Consider the following 19,554-nt stretch of genomic DNA (forward strand, 5'->3'; position numbering starts at 1 on the left):
ACTTGATGTCATCGCTAACTATATGTACTTACTTAATGCTGTAATACAATCGTAATATTTTAATAAAAGTCAGCCAATATGAAATAGAAATTGAGATAGAGATGAATTCAACATAACGCGCTGAGAAAAAAATGAGGATTGGAAATAATTTAGCAAAGTAACAACGAAAATATTGTGGCGTGCGAGAACTAGATATAATAAGTAGGTTTTTTACACGTGGATTGGCTTAATTTTGTTTTTTAATTTTTTAAAAATATAAAGAAATTAAGAAATTAGAAATTTAATATACAAAAGCCAAAACACTTTTAAAATGTTTAAAAAGGTGATATATTGGATGATACATTTTAAAAATATATTGAAAAGATAACGCATTGATCAGCTAAGTCCAACTATTGTTAACTTGTGAAATTCATGATTTGGGTATGAGATCATAATAAAATCATGAAATTTATATTAAAATAAATTGGTCAAAAAAATCTAAGGTGGAAATTGAAGGAAGAAAGTGGGAAAAAATTTAAATTTAAAATAAGACAAAAAAAATGACTCGAGCAAACCTATATTGATGGTTGGTGCAATACAGCGGGTCGGGCCAAATTTTATGGACATAAGAAGACGAGTTTAGGCGATGCTAGGATTTCTAAAGAAGTAAGAAAAAATTCAAGACTTGGGTTATTGAGTCGATTGAGTTAATAAGTTTGATTAATTTAATAATATAAAAAAGACAACCCTAATTTAATAATATGAAAAGCCAAGAAATCTTGGACAAATCTTCTAAACCCGAGTTAATCTTTTAAATTCACAACTCGTGAAACATAGACTCAGGTTCAATTAAAAAGCGCAATTCTCAACTAATTTAATGTTGAAGAATGAAATTGAAAAAAAAATCTTAATCTAAAAAAATTACCAAAGAAAAAAAAACAGTAATAAAAAGAATGAGCATCAAATCAAAAAGAAAAAAAAATAGAGGGATCAAATCTGATAGACTAAAAAATTAGAGGATGAAATTGAAAAAAAGCTCAATTTCCAAAATTAATTACAATAAAACAAATAGGAATAAAAAAAGGAGAGACCAAATCTAAAGAAAACAAGGGTTGATCTGCAAATTTGGAGGACGAAGTGTGAATTTTTATGAGGATAGGGAAAAGAAAAGAAACCGAACTAGAGGTTTGTTGATCATATGAGCGTACCAAGTGAGGAAGAGGACACCAAGAAGAATTGAATGACATGGCAGCACAATAATTTCGACCACTAGAGTCAGTTACACACACTGTTCGAAGACAAATGAGCAACTAATGCGTGCAACACAAGTGTTATTAACTTTTTTATTTTTTTATTTGTTAAAGTACCATAGTTCACTTAGAACTAAATAATTATTATAAACAAACCAATATGAAATAACGAATAAGCTCTTGCAGTCAAGCATTGAGAATTTTGAATTTAAAAACAATAAAATCATTACATTATGCTTAAAAAGTTCAAATATCTAAACACCATTTGACCATAGTTAAGTGTTATTTATGGCTTTTAAAGGCAATGAAGTAATTTAACTATGCAAAAAAATTATAAAAAGATTGAGATGTTCTAAACAATTCTAGAATAATAAATTAATTCGGTCGGAAAATATTTTATCCTTCAAGTTTAGTTCTTTGTGAATTTTTTAAAATGTAAAAACATAAACTCATTGTTTCAATTCATATGAATCACTTCTGTTCTATAATATATTTTTTAAGACAATTAGGTTTTTATTAATTAAAAGAGGATGAAAATGAAAATATGATAAGGTAAGGTAATAAATAATATATTAAGTGATACTCTTTACATTTTACCATATAATAAGGATTAAAATATAATTCAATACATTCTTTTAAGAATTAAAATGAAATACTTATAAAAATATATTTGTAAAACTCTAAAATCATTAATCTAAGCGATTGTTTGGCGGCTACTTTTACTCTAAAAGTAAAATTTAGTTAATACATTTTGAAATTAAAACAACTATTAATTGAAAAGAAAATTACTTTGTTTTTGAAATAAAGTAATGTATGCCTACTTTTGATCAAAAGCATCGCTACTTATTTTGAGATTTTAAAAAAAATTAAAATAACAACCTTTTTTATTGTTTGTTTTAATTAGGGGTGATCATTTTTAGTTCGGTTCGGTTTTTATTAAAAAAAATAACCAAACCGAATTTTTTTTTCAAAAAAAACCAAAACCAGTTCAAACCAACCGGTTTCGGTTTGGTTCGGTTCGGTTCGGTTTTTTAGGACAAAAACTGGTTCAAACCGGTTTGGCTCGGTTTTTTCCAGGGTTTTTCCGGTTTGGGTTCAGTTGTTCGGTTTTTTCAGTTTCAGGCTTATAAAACCGAAATCAAACCGGTTGGTTTTTTCAAAATTTTAATCGATTTTTTTTTCACGGTTCGGTTTTTTCTGTTAATTTTTTCCGGTTTAATCGGTTTTTTAGTTTTTTTGCTCACCCCTAGTTTTAATACATCTTCCGAAGATATTAGTGTTTTACGTAATTCTATATTAATTTTTTGTATATCATTGATTTTATTAAAATGATATGTTTATATTTTTTTCATCTTATTTAACTTTTTTTTTTAGTTTTTAAAACTTAACATTTACTTTCATTAAAATATGCGCACATGTCATATAATTTTAAAAGTTATAAATTATTTAACAAAAATAAAATATATATGTTTAAATATTTTTAGTATATTACAATGCTTATAATATTTTATATCTACAAAATAAAATAATAAAATAGAGAAATTACCCTGATGCTTTTGAAGTTTAGTTTTTTATTTTATTTTATTTTATTTTAAAAAAAAATATAATTTATATTTTTAAATTTATAAGTTAATAACACTTTACATATACATGGGTATTCTAAAAAATTCAATAAAAAATTAAATTATTTACATCATTGCAATTATATTTTTATAATAATTTTTATATGTTAAATTAGTATATTCATCCACGCTTCGCAGCGGTGAATAAAATCCAATTCTCAAAGCTCCACAGCGAGTAAAAACTACAAAACTTGAAAAAAGATTGAAATCAACGAAGCCAGTTTGACGGAGAAACCATTTCACTAGATTCTGCAAGCATTTCGCCACCTCCTCCTCCCACCCTCTTTCTTTCTCATCCACACCATGAACAAACAAGAACCACCATGATAAATTCTCATCCTCCGTTGGAGAACGACATATTTCTCAATCAAGATGAACGAACCTTAATGATAACCAGTATATTGGTCCGCGTTTTGTTGTAAGTTGAATTAATTTTTAAAAAATATAAAAAAATATTAAGAGTATAAATAATTTTTTAATAGTATTATTAAACTTGATTAAGTGGATTAATTCTGAAACCTCTCGACTCAACTTTTTATCTACCTCAAGTTTTTAATTAAATCGTGTGAGAGCTAGCTTGACTTAAATTGATCGATTTTATAGGTTAAAATGCAATGTTGATGATCGATAAAAGCATGATTTAGTTTTAAAAAAAACTTAAAGATAGAAATATTTTTAAAAAATATTGAGATAATGATCAACCTCGCCCCTCTGCAACCTAGGTAATGGACTCTATTGGGTTTCATAACTTTTTTTATATAATATTTTTATTTAATTACATGATAAAAATAAATTCTCATAAAATTAGACACCAACCTAAAAATAGACACCTATTTGAGACAATTATCTTTAAAAAGCAAACAAAAATCAATAATGCAGTTCACTTCTCAACCAATCCAATATTAAATGATGAAATTGAAAAAGAATAAATTAAAAAAAAATTAAAAGATCAAAAACAGAAAAAAAAAATCTTATTGGTGGGTAAACTCGTCAAACATGTGAATCAGGTAAGCCGGACTAATACGCTAAACATGTGAGTTGGATTATGGACTCCACTGGAATTATAATTTATTTTTTTAATCTATTTTTTATTTAACTATATGATAACAAAAATAGATGATTGTGAAATCAAACACCAACCAATTATCAAGTTTTTTAGATCATGATAACCTTGTAATAGACGAAACGAAACCAATTATGAAACTGAATTTTCAATTAACCTTGTATCTAATGATGAAAAAAATCTAATTTAAAAAAGTTAAACTTGCCAGACTCGCAAACTAAGTCAACCAGCCAAACTTGTGAATAGGTCCATGGACTTTATAAAGTTTAATAACATAATTTTTTTCTGAAACTAGTTTAACTATATAAGAAAAAAATAGATAATAAAAAAGTCAAGTTCAATTAAAAAAAAGACACACCATCGAACTCGTAAACCAGGACAACCTTAGTTAATCTGACAAATTCGCAAACTATGTTAACCTTATAGAGAGATAAAATAAAAAGAAACAAATTATGAAGTCAAATTCTCAACCATCTCAATATTAAAAGATGAAATCGACAAAAACAAATTTAGAAACAAATCATGACAAAAATTAAAAAAACATAAAGAAAGAAAGAAAGAAAGCAAAACATTGTGGGTTATTATTGTCATTCATAGTGTAATGTGTGTGAGTGAACAATGATTTTCTCACACCCATTAATTTTTGTACTTTATAAAGTTTAATAACCATAGTTTTGAAACCTGGATTGGCCCGGGACCCGGCCGACCCTGGCATGAGACCGGTCCGGGTCTAAGCAAAAACCCGCCTGGGAGTTGGCTCAGCGAAACCCGGTCGACCCGGGTAAACCCAGCTGAGACCCGACCTTTTTTTTAATATATATATATATATGTCTGTGTGTAACGATGTTGTTTCGACATTTTAATTGTAAAATGCCAAAACGATTAACAATAAAGACAAAAATGAGAATTGAAAAAACCTAGAAATCTTCAAAGCCATTTCAGTAGTAAAGAAAAGCAGAGGAGCAGAAGAATCTAGATCACTATTTCAAATCTGCTATAGATGAAGCTGATGTTACTTGTACCCACATGTCTCTTCATAGCAGCCGACAACCATACAGAGACTTTTCTCTCTCGTTTAGTCGTCCACGTTCATACATACTTTGTTTGATCTGTTGTGCAATCAAACAACCACCTATGTTACCTGTCAATTAGTAGAGTAATTAGGAGGCTAATTGCGCAGAGAGTCTTTATGGGAGGGGGGGGATTTTAACTCTCTTTTAATTTGAGGTAAACAATAAAGGGTGTGAGTATCTGCAAGTATGGGTGATGTCGTTCAATGACTTGTATAATTGAATAGAAATTTTATTATTTCTTGGAATAATGGGAACACGCGATGCTTCCACTCAGTTTGTTTAGAGATAATGTCAGTTTTTTTTTTTTAACTCGGGTCAACTCATTTGACCCGTGACCCGATTACTATACCGGATCGACCACCGGATTGAGTTTTAAAACTATGTTAATAACTTGATTTTCTCTATAAAAAAATTTAACTATATAAGAAAAAATAAACTATAAAAAAAGTCAAGTTTAATTAAAAAAAATAATCCATCAAATTTATAAACTGAAATAATTTGAGTTACCTTGATAAACCCGATGCTAACTTTATATAAAAAAAATAAAAATAAAAATTACAAATCTCAACCCACGATTGATCGGCATATAAATATAATAAATAGACTACCAGAGGAAGGGCAGTGTTTGAAGACCACTGAAACGCAAAAGAATGGCTTCCTCCAAGCCCCATCCCCACCTCCTCGACCAGGTAGCTGCTACCTCTTTTTTCTTCTTTATTTGTGTTTTTTTTTTCCCCGGAGAATTGAAGAAATGATTTATTTATTTTTTCTTCTTTTAAAAAATTGAATTTGATTTCTCAGGTTCTAGTAGAAGACAACTCCTTCTCAAAAACCTTGATACTGAACAGGCCTAAGCAATTGAATGCCCTTTCCCATCAAATGGTATCGTATTATTCCTCTGTTTTTCACTTGCATAAAATTTTACTATTTATAATAATGATAAAAATGGTAGGTTTCCCGTTTGCTCGAGCTCTTCCTTGCTTATGAGAAGGATCCTAATGTCAAGTTGCTTCTCCTCAAGGTACTTCTCTACTAATTCATGCGTGTTTCCTATTTCTTGCTAGTAATTCACTATTTCCCTCTTCTTTTTTGGTAGGGAAGTGGAAGAGCTTTTTGTGCCGGTGGCGATGTTGCTGCAGTGGTTCGCGATATCCGCGAAGGTTGCGTCCCCTTGTACTCTTCATTAATCATAAATACTTGACATTCTTTCTCATCTCAGCTATACAATGCATCAATCAGCTCATTGGAAGTCTGGCGCTGATTTCTTTTGCAAGGAATTCACTCTCAACTACATCATGGCAACATACACTAAACCACAGGTAACTTGCTCCACCCCCCCCCCCCCCCGAATGAAATGGCCTTCTAAATAGTGACGTCTCTAATTATCCTTCTCACTTCAAGGTTTCGATTCTTGATGGGATTGTCATGGGAGGTGGGGCTGGAGCTTCGATGCATGGAAGATTCCGTGTAGCAACTGAGAATTCAGTAACTATCTTCTGTTCATTATTTCAAGTCTCAAGGACTAGAGGAATCTCTCTTGCTAATTAATCAATTTTTCATCGATTATGGTCAATTATTTTGCTCATTTGGTGACGAGCCAAGAGAATGAGGGCCCAACTCCTGGAGCTTGCATGATAACCTTATTTATTATTACTTTCTGTAGGTCTTTGCAATGCCTGAAACAGCCCTGGGTCTCTTCCCTGATGTAGGTGCCTCTTATTACTTGTCAAGACTTCCTGGGTTCTTTGGTAATGCCACTTGCATCCTTGTTTTACAGGCTTATAAGAGATATTCTCAAACAATTTTTTCATTTTCATTTTCTAGAAAAAAAGAAGATGAAGTTCAGCTTCTTCGCAGCTACGTAGGTTTTAGGGTTTAGACACTGTTATGCTTTCATGGAAGCCATATCATTTCACACTGCCCTTTCGATGTCGTGGTTAGGTCATATGATGGTTCTCATTGTGGCAGGAATACTTTAGGAGCCTTGAAGTGGTCTGAACATACATGAGTTGGAAAAAAAGAAAACACAAAAAATGATCTGCCCAATGAGCTGGAGTCATACCAGCAACTCATTTGAAGTAAAGAATTGACGAAGCGGAATTTAGTGGTTTCATTCTAACAAAAAATATATGAACTTCCACTTCAATTGACGACAACAAATTCTGCTGGAACTCTAAATTTATCTCCTAATTATCTTTCATTCTTTTGGTATCTAAAAATAAAATCATGCTTTTGAGAATTTACCAAATGTTTTATAAAATTTGTCTTTTGCATGCTTGAGAAATTCATTTTGTCTTGCTTCTTGTGAAATTTATAGATTTGGATTTCATTTGTTTATTAGGATCATCATTCTGCATATTGTGGCAGGAGAATATGTTGGGCTTACAGGTGCAAGGTTGGATGGTGCTGAAATGCTCTTGTGTGGTCTTGCAACTCACCTTGTCCCATCTGCGGTATTTCCCCTTTGCACTGAAATCATAAAATGTATCTGCTCTAAAATTGAAGAGCAAAGTGAAAATATTATGTTAGCCCGAGGTGATAACATATGTAACATGTTTTTGTTCATGTATCAGCTCATGACATGGATGTTACAATTTCTTCTCTACTGTCATGGTAATATTAGCTGGCACAGAAATATCATGCTTGCAGAACCTGAGTTGATCTAGAATTCACTGCATCAAGTTCCTTGAACAATTTGAGTTACCCCTCAACTTAAGCTGCATTGCATGTGTTCTGATTTCATTTAATCTATATGAAGCTGCTGACAAGTTATTCACATTCATTTTATCTAGACTGATGGAATCTTTAACGGTGGTAAACAACTTTTAAAATTTTTAGCATCTGTTTTCACTGATGGAAAGCTTTTTGATTTATAGTGCAAGCTGAGATACATCAGATGTTGAATTAATCTGTGAATATTTGTCGAAGTTCAAAACCATGTTATTGTCCATTTAAGTTTATTGTTAGTAGGATGTTGTTTCATCCACTCTGAAAAATTCCTTCTTCCAGTTTGTTGTGTTTGATAAAAATATTTATATCTTAATATGCGTTCCAGTGTTTCAGAGTACGTGTAATTGGTAGGTGTTCAAGTTTTCTTTCTTAATTGGCAGAGTGCTTTTTTTAAAAAGGTGTATTTCTTGATTGATAGAAATTGCCTCTGTTAGAAGAAGCATTGGTCAACTTAGACTCCAGTGATCCAGCCAGGATTTCAGCAATTATTGATGAATACTCTGAGCGACCATATTTGAAGGGTAAAAGTGCTTATCATCGGTGAGTTTTTTTAATTTGACATCCATCAATCTTATTCTGTCTAATTTATCAACAATGTGTGTGAAAGTTTTGTCATGTCATGACAGACTACATTTGTCAGTAGCAGCTAGCTCAGGGCATGTGCAAGTGTGATCTGTTTAAATCTAGATATTTCTTTATGTATTTAATTGTTTGGTTTCATTATCAATGCAACTTATTTCCTGAATATTTATGGAGACTGTCTGGGAGTTAGTCTTGACATGTTATACTTAATGTTATGTTTTGAGATTCTATTCTAAACTGTAAACAACTACTTCATCCCTTGATAGCTAAATTGATATTTTTCTCACATAAAAATGCTCTGAAGTTTGTTAGTTTTTAGTATCATTTGCTTGTCCAGAGAGTAGCATACATGTAAAGATAGAGCAATCCCTTGAGTTATATACGTTCACAAACTCAACTAACAAGGAGTTTACTCCTTCACGGTGCCAAATTGCCAATGTAGACTGCTGTATGTTTCCCAGATCCTCATTTTCTGTTATTACTTGGTTGTAGGTTGGATGTTATTGACAAATGCTTTTCTCTGAGAACCGTTGAAGCGATTTTGTCTGCCCTTGTAAGTTGAAGATGTTTGCATGCTTTATTCAGAGAAAAATAATATAAATTTCTCTTCATGATGCGTAAGATAGTTGCTTTTTACACTGTTAACTGAGTACTCTTTTTTTTTTTTTCATTTGTGTTGAGTTGTGCAGTCATGGATATGACTTTTGGTAATAAATTGACTTTCTATGCTTCCTATGTCGCAGGAGAAGGAAGCTGTGAATATAACAGAGGATTGGTTCTCTGCAGCCATTCAATCACTGAAAAAGGCTTCTCCTACAAGTCTTAAAATCTCTCTTAAATCTGTACGACTGCAGCATACCTTTGATTGAATTATTTTCATCAATTTCTTGATAAAAAAAGTATTATGTTAGTTATTCGAGTAAAAGAACAAAACATTTTGTATCGTACTCATGGTTCAAGAGGATCACAATACTCACCTCCGTTTTGTTTAGGACATTTGGACTAGTGACTTTTTCTTCCAACCATGAAATTAGATGTCATTAACATCGACATGCATAATTAATAAACTAAAAGATGTAAATCGTTCAAAATTGATCATTGAGGGATATGATTGATATTCAGAGAAACTGTTGGATTTGAAGAATACCCTTTTCACTTTATGATAGAGACAGAAGTCAGATATTATGTGATTGAGGAGCTTATATAATATTGCAACTTAAAAGATGGCTTTGGTACTGTGGTTCCAGATCAGAGAAGGCAGGCTCCAAGGTGTTGGTCAATGTCTGGTTCGAGAATATAGAATGGTTTGTCATGTCATGCAGGGAAAGCTTAGCAAGGATTTCTTCGAGGTTTGTTTTCAGCTGAGCCAAATATTTCCTTTTTCTACCTTTTACTGTTTCTTGACAATATTTCTAAGACCTAACTTTCTAATGCAGGGTTGTAGAGCTATACTGTTGGACAAGGATAAGAACCCAAAGGTGTAATAAGCTTTCTCTTTATCTCTGCATCTTAGATCCTTTAAACCTCCACAACTTTCCTTTAAGAGTCTACATGTAGATTTTGTTTTCTTCTTCACTGATGAGATATAAAAATTTCCATCTTCCCATTCGTTTATTCAGTGGGAACCTTCTCAATTGGATCTCATCAGTGATGCTGTGGTCGAGGAATACTTTTCAAAAGTAGATGATGAAGAATGGGAAGAATTGAAGCTCCCTGCTCGTTTCAACTTGCCTGGACATGCCATTGCAAAGCTTTGATCATCTCTTCCCACCTACCAGTGAAGTCCAAGCTCCGAGGAGAGTTTTATTTGATAATTTGAAGGTAGTTCATGAGCTTGAGTTGGCTGATGTTCATTTATGAATACTGGACATAATCAAATAAACAAACACAATCATAATCAACTATTTCTTTGAATAAATAACGAGCAAAAAATGTATACATGCATTTTCCTACACGGCACAGGTGGGTTGTAGACCTTTGAAACATAGCAAGGAAATGAGTCATGTGAATTGTGATGAGTTGGGATTTGGTTTGCATCCACTTTGAGAGGATGACCTTGTAATAGTCATCTTTAAGGCCCCGTGAAGTCATCCCAAAAATTGAATCGAACATTTCCAAATCGTGAATTTGTTGTTCTGGTGTTTTTACTAAGATTCTGGCTGGTTTATGACAGTCACGCCCACAATAAGGGTGACCCTTTTAGGCCGTAGCCCGTATTTAATCTGGTGGTTGAAGTAAGAATCGTGAATTTGTTGTTCTGGTGGTTTAACATTTGTTTGGGATTTAGAGTGGACCACAAGATCAAAAAGGTTTAATCTTGGTTGTCTAACATATATTCTTCCTACAGCAGGGGAGATATACTTTCAAAGATTTCTTTTGAACCATGTTAAAGGGGCATTAAGTTCTGATGACCTTAAAAAAGTTTCAGGAATTATGTATTCTACGTTCCAGCTTGCTTGCAAATCTTTGGATTTTTTAGGAGACGAATGGGTAGATGCTTTACATGAGGCTATTGCAACAGTAACATCTCCACAAATTAGACAGTTTTTGCCAATTCGGTTCTTTTCTGTGAAGTTAGCAACCCAAATGGTTTGTTTCTTCAGTTCTGGAGATCCATGCATGATGATATTTACGACATAACCACCAATATGACAGTATTGGCTTTGCAAAATTTCAGAGGGCCATGACATTCACCTTTTCTCAACATGCATGTTGATGCAGCAGCTACAGGGGAAACTTTCTTGATATATATGTATGGAATGGAGGAGCACAAAAAAGGCTTATCCAGCTAATGAACCAAAATTCTAAAAGTTTATTATTATTTTCTCAAAGCACCTCTAAATGCATGCCCTTTCTCTTGCTTCTTATACAGATGTGGATGAAACTTTCTTGATTCTAGCCACACAGTTGTCTGTTGGTCTGGTATGAGGGAGGAACATCCAACGACATTCAGGATTTTCACGTTCGAGCCTGTAACATCAAATACATATAGCATACAATAATGTATCTAGGAGAAAATAATGCAGGATCGTTCGTAAATATTAGCAGAGAGACTCACATATAATCAAGAAGAAAATAATGCAGAAAAATAGATATTTCAAGCTTGGCAAGATCATTTCCAGGGCACAGCCTGCTTCCAGCTCCAAAAGGAAGGAAAGTCCCTGCTTTGGGGGTGTAATTCTACAATTAAGGATGTTAATATATATTTTGATCATCAAAATACAATATATAGTAACCACTGCAGGAGCTGATTGACTTACATCCCATCTAGAAGGATTAAATTCCTTTGGATTTTGATAGATTTCTGGATCCAAATGAACTGTCCTGAACCAAACCAGAACTTTCCAACCCTTTGGAATGATGTATCCTGAAGATCATGACATTATATCCGTCAGCGAACGGACTCCAGGTCTATCAAAGAATGTAAAATTTTACACCAACTCCCCTAGGGAGAAGATCTTTTAGCAACTAACCGTTTATACTGAAATCTGTTTTTGCTTCTCGGAAAACAGTAAGCGAGAATGTGATCAAACGAAGTGTTTCATCAATCACCTGTAACAAATTACGAAATTGAAATGTGTTGTTATGAACTTGATTGATTTGCAAGAAGCTGAACATAAAATCATGACAGGCTACTGATAAATTGTACCTTGGAAAGATAATCCATTTCTCGAACTTCCTTAAGTGACAATCCATTTTGTGCTGGTGGCCTCCTTTTTACAATCTGTTCTTGCTCTTCCTAAAACGAAATCAAGTGATGGATCAATGCACGGACATACTTTCAATGGGAATATGGAATGTGTCTTATAATTAATGGAATTACGGTACATACCTTAGCTTTTTGGAGAAATTCTGGATGTTCCTGGAGAAAAATAGTAGCCCATGTCGTGATATGGCCAGAGGATTCATGGCCTGCATTCAAGTACATCAAAATTACATCTATGATTTCTTCATCAGTCAATTTCCTACCATTTTCATCTTCAACACCCAACAGAGAGTCCATCATGTCTTTCTTCTTTGCGTTACGAGCACTGTTCTTCCTTAAATTTCTACGCTCATCCACTATAGATTGGAATATAGCGACAAGTCTTTTGCGGGCCTGGAATTAATGACAATTCATTAATTTAAACGCTAAGAGTAAAGAATAAGAGTAGTAATCAAGAAAAGTGAGATCAACCTTCAATGCTTTATAGTAAGCGAATCCAGGAAGATTGATCGCCATGGCTCTGACTCCATAATTAAGAGTGGTGTAATCCTTCTCCAAAGCCTCCATGACCACCTCACTCTCAGAGCTAAGAAATATATACATGATTATTTTGAAGGTAAGTTTTCTCACTTGAGTCAAGAACTCGATCTTCCCCATTGTGGTCCATTTTTCCAACATAGCTATCACATTTTCTTCTATATATGGAATGTAAACGGACAACGCTTCATGACCATTGACAGGAGCGGACGTCAGACGGCGAAGGCGCTTGTGCTCTTCGTAAGAAATATCAATGAAGGATTTCCTTCCGATAAGCTTCAGTGTGGAAATTGGCCATCCAGGCTTAAATGCATCATCGTTACTTAATACTCTTCTGCATGCTTCAGGTGTTGTTACGAATACACTCGGGTTCCCAAACATGAAGGCCTTGTAGATTCCATTATCTCCATATCTGTATCATATTGTTTCCATTCAATTGAGTAATATATCATTAATTAATTATAGAAAACAATTTCTTCTCATAAGCCAGAGTACTACTGATATTACAGATATGATTCGAGCAACAATAGAGCAATTCAATTGTGTAACTTCAATTACCATGCACCCATGTACGCGTATGAGACCCCTAAGAATGGCAACCAAAGCCGAGATAGAAAAACCACTTTTCTTTTCCTTGGAGAGATAACATAAAAAAGCAGAAAACAGTCAAAATTTCAAGGATACTAGTCAAGGTGTGAAAGGGCAAGGAAATCTTCGAATCAAATCCACATGCTTAATATTAGTGGCAGGTAAGATAAGTAAAGGCTAAACATAACAAATATTATTCTGGAACAGAACCAAACGGTACCCTAGATGATGCTGCATACGCACTAAAATATCTATTCATTAGCAGACAGTCAGAAAAAGGACACCATTTCACACCCACACGCATTCATTTCATAATAATACTATATTTCTCCAGAAATCTGAGCTGGCTAGTCTTGAACTAACTTTACCGAACCCCATCTATATTGATTGTGTGTGTTCTCTTCCCTCTTCTCAGCAAAACAAAAGGAAAAGAGGAAAAGGCATATTGGGGCTGTACTGCATATTCCTGTGGGCTACATTTCTTCACTCCTTGTGCTTCACTAAAAGCAGAATATGTAGATATAGCATTCCTACTATTAATTAATTAATCCTTCTGAAAAAGACTCGATCTCTCCATTGTTAACAGATAAAAGAAAAAGTAATTCACCATAACACATGATAAAAAATACGAGTGGAAGAGTTGGTAGGAAAAAAAAAACAACTAACTAGGTTGAATCATTTTAAGAGGACAGGGAAAATGACAAAAACAAAGCCAGCTCCTACCCTCTTTATTCCCTTTCCAACATAACTGGTTGCGAGTAAGGTACATGGCAGATGATGATAGAGACACACACACACATACATATAAATAAATTTATTTATTTATTGTACCGAATTGCCACTTCCCCTGGAAACAAAGAAGAATGATGGAATGGAATCATGCCTAGAGGAAAGCCAGAAGACCGGAAATGCCATGATATATGTATGTACATAAAAAGGAAAGAGAAAGATGTAGAGAAAGAGAAAGAGAAATTAGCAGTATACTTGTTGATGAAGGTGCGCATGAAAGAATCAGGATCGCTGGATTTGAAAGCTCTGAGAAAGGACCACATATTGCCAATGAAAGGCCAGCCCAAATCCCCTGGAGGTAGTGAGTACTGCTTTTCACCCAGTTGGGCTTCATACAACCACCAATTCACTTTCTTTAGAATCCATTTCCCAACCCCTAATCCACCAAATATGACTGCTAGGACCACCCAGATAGATCCCGACTCCATAGCTAGCTAGCTTAATTTGTTACAAGGAACCGGACAGAGGGGCCACCTGATAAAAGAATTTGATACAAGAGACTACAGTCACAGATATATGCGTAGGTATATGGATTGTGCAAGAGATTTGCGTGAGCAATAGCCAACCCTCCTATAAAAAAAAAGTAGAGGAATTATGTCAGAAGGTCATCTAATATAATAAGCTGTAAAGAAAAGTGTGGGACACACACACACACACACATATTTATATATGGGTAGCTTTAACCAAGAGAATATGAGAAATATATCATGATGTATAGATGTGAATGTAATGGGAGATGTTTTTAATTGATCGGTTGAGTCACAGGGGAAAATCTGTTAGATGAAAAAACAAATAGTAACAATAATTTATAGTGGCAAAATATGAGGGGTGCTGGGTTTGAATGAGATGACAACTTTGTTGATGATCATAATCGATATTTGTAGATGAAGCTGTCAACAAAAACATCTCAGGGATAGATGTTTAGAATAAATGGAATTGAAAAAAAAAAAGCACAATAATTAGCCTTTATGAATGCATTGATGATCCCGATAGGAGCTATTAACCAAGCAAGGAAAAAAAAAATACATTCTGACTATTCAAAGTAGAAAACAACTAAAGTATTCATTTAAAACTAACGAAATGAAAATTTTGTTCAAAACATGTGGTTAATTTTGCGCAAGCCAAGTCTGTCATCATCATGGAACTAACATGACTTTATACATATCTGTTAGTATTTGTGCCAAAGGCATGTTTCATGTATGCTCTTCATCTATAGGAACCGAATGCTATGCCAAGAAAAAGAAGAAGAGAAAGAAAGACGGTGTGAGGAAAGGACATACTTGTTGATGTAGTGGTGATAATGATTCCAGCCAGGTTTCAATACCTATACATTGCAAAAATAGAAAAATAGGATGAACATGTGGTAAATATAATGGATTGCACATATAGAAGCATCAAATCTTAGCTTTGAAATGCTGCATAAAGCATTGTGCACTTAATAGCACCTTTTCTTAATATGACTCTTAGAAAGAAAAGAAAGGATTGGATGACCTAGTGCACCATGAATCACAGATTTTGTTTGCAATCATCTCCACTGGAAAAAATCAAAGCAGAGTTTGAAAGCATGGTTTATGTCATTTCAGCAAGTTTGGTATCCCAATGCAGCAAGTTATTAGAGGTGACCAACTGATCCAATAGAGTGAAGCACTAAGGGCAAAATTTAAGAAGAAAAAAATCTGCTAGCCCAGAACATGGCAGTTCTGTTATTCATTGTAGGAACAGCAGTTCCTGACATTTTCTTAGGTGCAATACAGATCATAATCAATCTCCTTTCCCCACCAACTGTAACTTAAAATGTTGTCTATGTTATAACAACTTTGAACCCAATCTAATTTTATAAATTCTCAAACTATTTCCTAAAGATATAGGCTGGAACATCACCAATCATCACAATCAAATCAGAAATTGTTCTATGCACAGTGAATATGACCATGACCAGCTTGATATGATTTTTGAATTAAACATTGAAATCTGGCATGAAGATCGACAAAGCAAACACATTGAACACTATCATGGAATGGAGACAAATCTGGTTAATGTTTTTTACATAGAGCACCAGCAAATTTCATAAACAACAGCTAGTGATTTATCCAATTTCTAAGCATTTCTAACAAATCAAGTCCCAATAAAAAGCTCAGAATTTCTTCCAAGTTCTACATTTTAAATTAGCATTAACTTTTGTAAACAACTCATAACAATTCAAGCTAACTAACCTAAACTCGTGAACCCCTCTGTCCAATTACCTGCCTAATCACTGACTTTCCCAAAGCCACAAATTGAAAAACACGTCTAGAAACCAGCCTCTTAATAAATTAAAAATGTAATAATAATTAGCCTCAATATCATCTGTCTATAGCAAGGGGGGACATTTTGAAATAAAAAACTCTTCCAAAAGTTCTGAAAACCACTTAAAAATTGATTACCTGAACATCAAGAGGGTTCCAATGAATTCCCATACAATTGATCTATCATGCAAGAACCATCCATCACCAACAATGCTAGGAACATGTCAATACCATCAGCAAGACATATCCTCACAACCACCTTGGTTTCGTAACCTGGATCCCCACTCAAAGCTAGGTGAATCAATGGCTTTGAAGGTCAAAGCAACCTGTAACGGAGTAAAAAGGGAAACCAATCAGTATCTCCAAGTAAGAAACAAATAAACAACAAAAACCAAACAGAAAAAAGAACAGTATGGAAAGATAAAACACCAAAGAGTGTGTAGATGCAAAAAAACCTACACGGAGAATCGAAAAACCTATCAACATCAACAAATGAAAATAAAAAAGCAGACAAAAATCAAAAACTCATCTCTTAAAAACTTTGCGAACCACAAACAAAAGATGGAGATCCATGAAAAAAAAAAAACAACTTAAAATAATAAGAGAAGAGAAGAAAGAAACGCAACAATATATCTAATATTAATAGATTCAAAGATTCCATTTTCTATTAATTCAAAGAGACCGAGAAGATGAAAAATCAAAATCAGTAGTTTTTCTCACCCGACTTGGCCTTCCTTGCTTCTCTCTCTTCTGTCTTCAACTCCTGAATAAAAAAAGACGATGCAAAGAAAAATCAACCATAATTACTGTAAAAAATTCAAAAAACCATCTTTGAAAAATCCCTTAACTTCAAACAAAAAGATGTTGATTCATGAAAAAAAAAAAGCCAACTCTTGATCAGAAACAAAACAACCCCAAAATTAATCGATTAAAATGAAAAGGCTAAGATGAAAAGAGAGAACCAGTGTCGCTTGTGTGAAGAGGGAAGAAAGAAAAGAAAAATCGATTTTCGTCGATGCAGATTAGGAAAGTAAAAGGGGATTGATTGATTCGTATGCTAGTGTGTTGGTACTGTTGTTTATTAGAGCTTTATATGAACAACATAATGGCTTTGGAAATTGAATTTACAAAAGAGATTGCCGGCATATGTCCTTTACCCTTTGTCATCTTGTCTAATACTTTTCCTTCACCTTCTCATCATCATCATCATCATCATCATCAACTTAAAATAATAAGAGAAGAGAAGAAAGAAACGCAACAATATATCTAATATTAATAGATTCAAAGATTCCATTTTCTATTAATTCAAAGAGACCGAGAAGATGAAAAATCAAAATCAGTAGTTTTTCTCACCCGACTTGGCCTTCCTTGCTTCTCTCTCTTCTGTCTTCAACTCCTGAATAAAAAAAAGAAGATGCAAAGAAAAATCAACCATAATTACTGTAAAAAATTCAAAAAACCATCTTTGAAAAATCCCTTAACTTCAAACAAAAAGATGTTGATTCATGAAAAAAAAAAGCCAACTCTTGATCAGAAACAAAACAACCCCAAAATTAATCGATTAAAATGAAAAGGCTAAGATGAAAAGAGAGAACCAGTGTCGCTTGTGTGAAGAGGGAAGAAAGAAAAGAAAAATCGATTTTCGTCGATGCAGATTAGGAAAGTAAAAGGGGATTGATTGATTCGTATGCTAGTGTGTTGGTACTGTTGTTTATTAGAGCTTTATATGAACAACATAATGGCTTTGGAAATTGAATTTACAAAAGAGATTGCCGGCATATGTCCTTTACCCTTTGTCATCTTGTCTAATACTTTTCCTTCACCTTCTCATCATCATCATCGTCTACTTTCTCTTCATCCTCTCTCACTTCACTTATTTTATTTCTTTTCTAGCTTTCCCAACTCCGCCTTCATCCCCTTTTTAATTTCTGATTTGTCCTTTCTTTCTAGGATTATTCCTTCATATAATTACGTAAACAAGCAATTCTTAACCTGTATTCCAAGGACATAACAGGTTGATTAATATAATTAGAATGATTTAATTCCTGTACCAAGGAAGACATAAGCTTAATTCCATGATTATAGAAACAAATCAATTAATTATATAAGTTAAAATTCTCGAGTATTTCAAGGGCACTTGTTTGAAAACCTGTTCTTCAAATCTCGCTGAGAGGAAAAAAACACTAGTATATAATGAAATTGTTTTCTTTTCAAATCATTTATATTTATTTTGAAATTAATAATTTAGCATGGAAGAACATCTCCGCCCAACATATTGCATAAAAATACAAAGCAATCGCATTTGTTTTCAGCAATAAATGACTCTTTGACTGTTGATACAGAAAGCTTGATTGATAAAATGATTCTACATTCCACATCAGAGAGAGAGAGAGAGAGAGAGAAATTCCTAGTTATTCTCCGTAAGAGGTACGAGAAAGAATCACAATGGAGGGGAGGGTCTATAAGACATGCATGGACATGCATGGAGTTTATAAATAATCGCGTGTGTAATACATTCCTTGTTATCTCATGCTAGTCTACTCCCCTTTCCGCTGGCTGGAATAAAAAAAAATTAAATATAAAAACTTGTAACATAATTGTTTTAGTATTAATATAGTAATTTATTAAATTAATCCTAGTTAATTTGTTAAATATATAATCTAAGTTATATTTGTTGAGATCAATACCACTTTTTAATGAGTTACATGAGGTAAAATATTAAAATCAATTTAAAATCAAATAAATAATAAAAAATAAAATTAATATTTTTAACAAAATTTTAATATTAAAGATTGAAATAAAATAAAAATCAGGTCAAGCGCGCTAGTTAAAAGAAAATAAAATTAATTATTCATTAAATATCAGAATATATTATACAAATAGTAATTAATTTAATTTTTATAATTCCTTGAAACTATTTAATTATGCATTGTAGTCTAAAAATCAATTAAATGATGCTTTAATCATTCTTTCATTCATGTATTTCATGTGATGAATATATTCATTACTATATTTTATCATTAAATTTTGGAAAACAAATTATATTTTAACAATTTAAATATATATTTTAATTATTAATTTGGTGGCACAAATATATTAGTTTTTTTACGCCGTGGCCCGCGCTTTTTTTTTCCTTTTAACTTTTTTAGTAGGGTTTCCAAGTCTCTTAGTTTTTCTATTATTTTATGTTTTATTTTTTAAAAATAAATTTTGTATTTTTTATATTTGTAAATCTTTAAGTAACTTCCCCCACCCTTTTTTTTAAAAAAAAAAAAAACAACTCTAGACACACGTCATCTAGGTGTCAAAATTCTTGCCACCATAATGGTGGCTGAAAAGTCAAGGTTGGG

At 33.0% G+C, this 19,554-nt stretch overlaps 2 protein-coding genes across 14 annotated transcripts; one reads left to right on the forward strand and one right to left on the reverse strand.

The window, feature by feature from the left end:
• Positions 1-5,566: 5,566 nt before the first annotated feature.
• LOC7469385 (3-hydroxyisobutyryl-CoA hydrolase 1) lies at positions 5,567-10,251 on the forward strand. The gene is made up of 14 exons (XM_002320541.4): positions 5,567-5,676; positions 5,789-5,869; positions 5,940-6,008; positions 6,084-6,147; positions 6,227-6,306; positions 6,389-6,472; positions 6,651-6,735; positions 7,355-7,440; positions 8,136-8,257; positions 8,792-8,852; positions 9,043-9,141; positions 9,547-9,648; positions 9,736-9,777; positions 9,919-10,251. The coding sequence occupies exons 1-14, from the start codon at positions 5,638-5,640 to the stop codon at positions 10,054-10,056; spliced, it is 1,152 nt and encodes a 383-aa protein (XP_002320577.1). The 5' UTR covers positions 5,567-5,637; the 3' UTR covers positions 10,057-10,251.
• Positions 10,252-11,024: 773 nt separating this feature from the next.
• Positions 11,025-18,083, reverse strand: LOC7469386 (ent-kaurenoic acid oxidase 1). 13 transcript variants are annotated; one of them, XM_024584817.2, is made up of 14 exons: positions 17,800-17,962; positions 17,558-17,600; positions 17,362-17,426; positions 16,925-16,967; positions 16,343-16,530; positions 15,200-15,243; positions 14,115-14,489; positions 12,477-12,954; positions 12,132-12,398; positions 11,949-12,038; positions 11,773-11,851; positions 11,560-11,666; positions 11,358-11,479; positions 11,025-11,269 (listed from the first exon to the last, which is right to left on the reverse strand). In XM_024584817.2, the coding sequence occupies exons 7-14, from the start codon at positions 14,345-14,347 to the stop codon at positions 11,164-11,166; spliced, it is 1,482 nt and encodes a 493-aa protein (XP_024440585.1). In that variant the 5' UTR covers positions 14,348-14,489; positions 15,200-15,243; positions 16,343-16,530; positions 16,925-16,967; positions 17,362-17,426; positions 17,558-17,600; positions 17,800-17,962; the 3' UTR covers positions 11,025-11,163. The 13 variants fall into 13 exon arrangements, with proteins under 13 accessions (XP_024440585.1, XP_024440589.1, XP_024440586.1 ...); XM_024584821.2 differs by lacking the exons at positions 17,362-17,426; positions 17,800-17,962 and adding an exon at positions 17,995-18,083; XM_024584818.2 differs by lacking the exon at positions 17,362-17,426 and having other exon boundaries at positions 17,800-17,963.
• Between the last annotated feature and the right edge of the window lie 1,471 nt (positions 18,084-19,554).

Source organism: Populus trichocarpa, chromosome 14 (assembly GCF_000002775.5).
Source record: "Populus trichocarpa isolate Nisqually-1 chromosome 14, P.trichocarpa_v4.1, whole genome shotgun sequence".
Taxonomy (NCBI): domain Eukaryota; kingdom Viridiplantae; phylum Streptophyta; class Magnoliopsida; order Malpighiales; family Salicaceae; genus Populus; species Populus trichocarpa.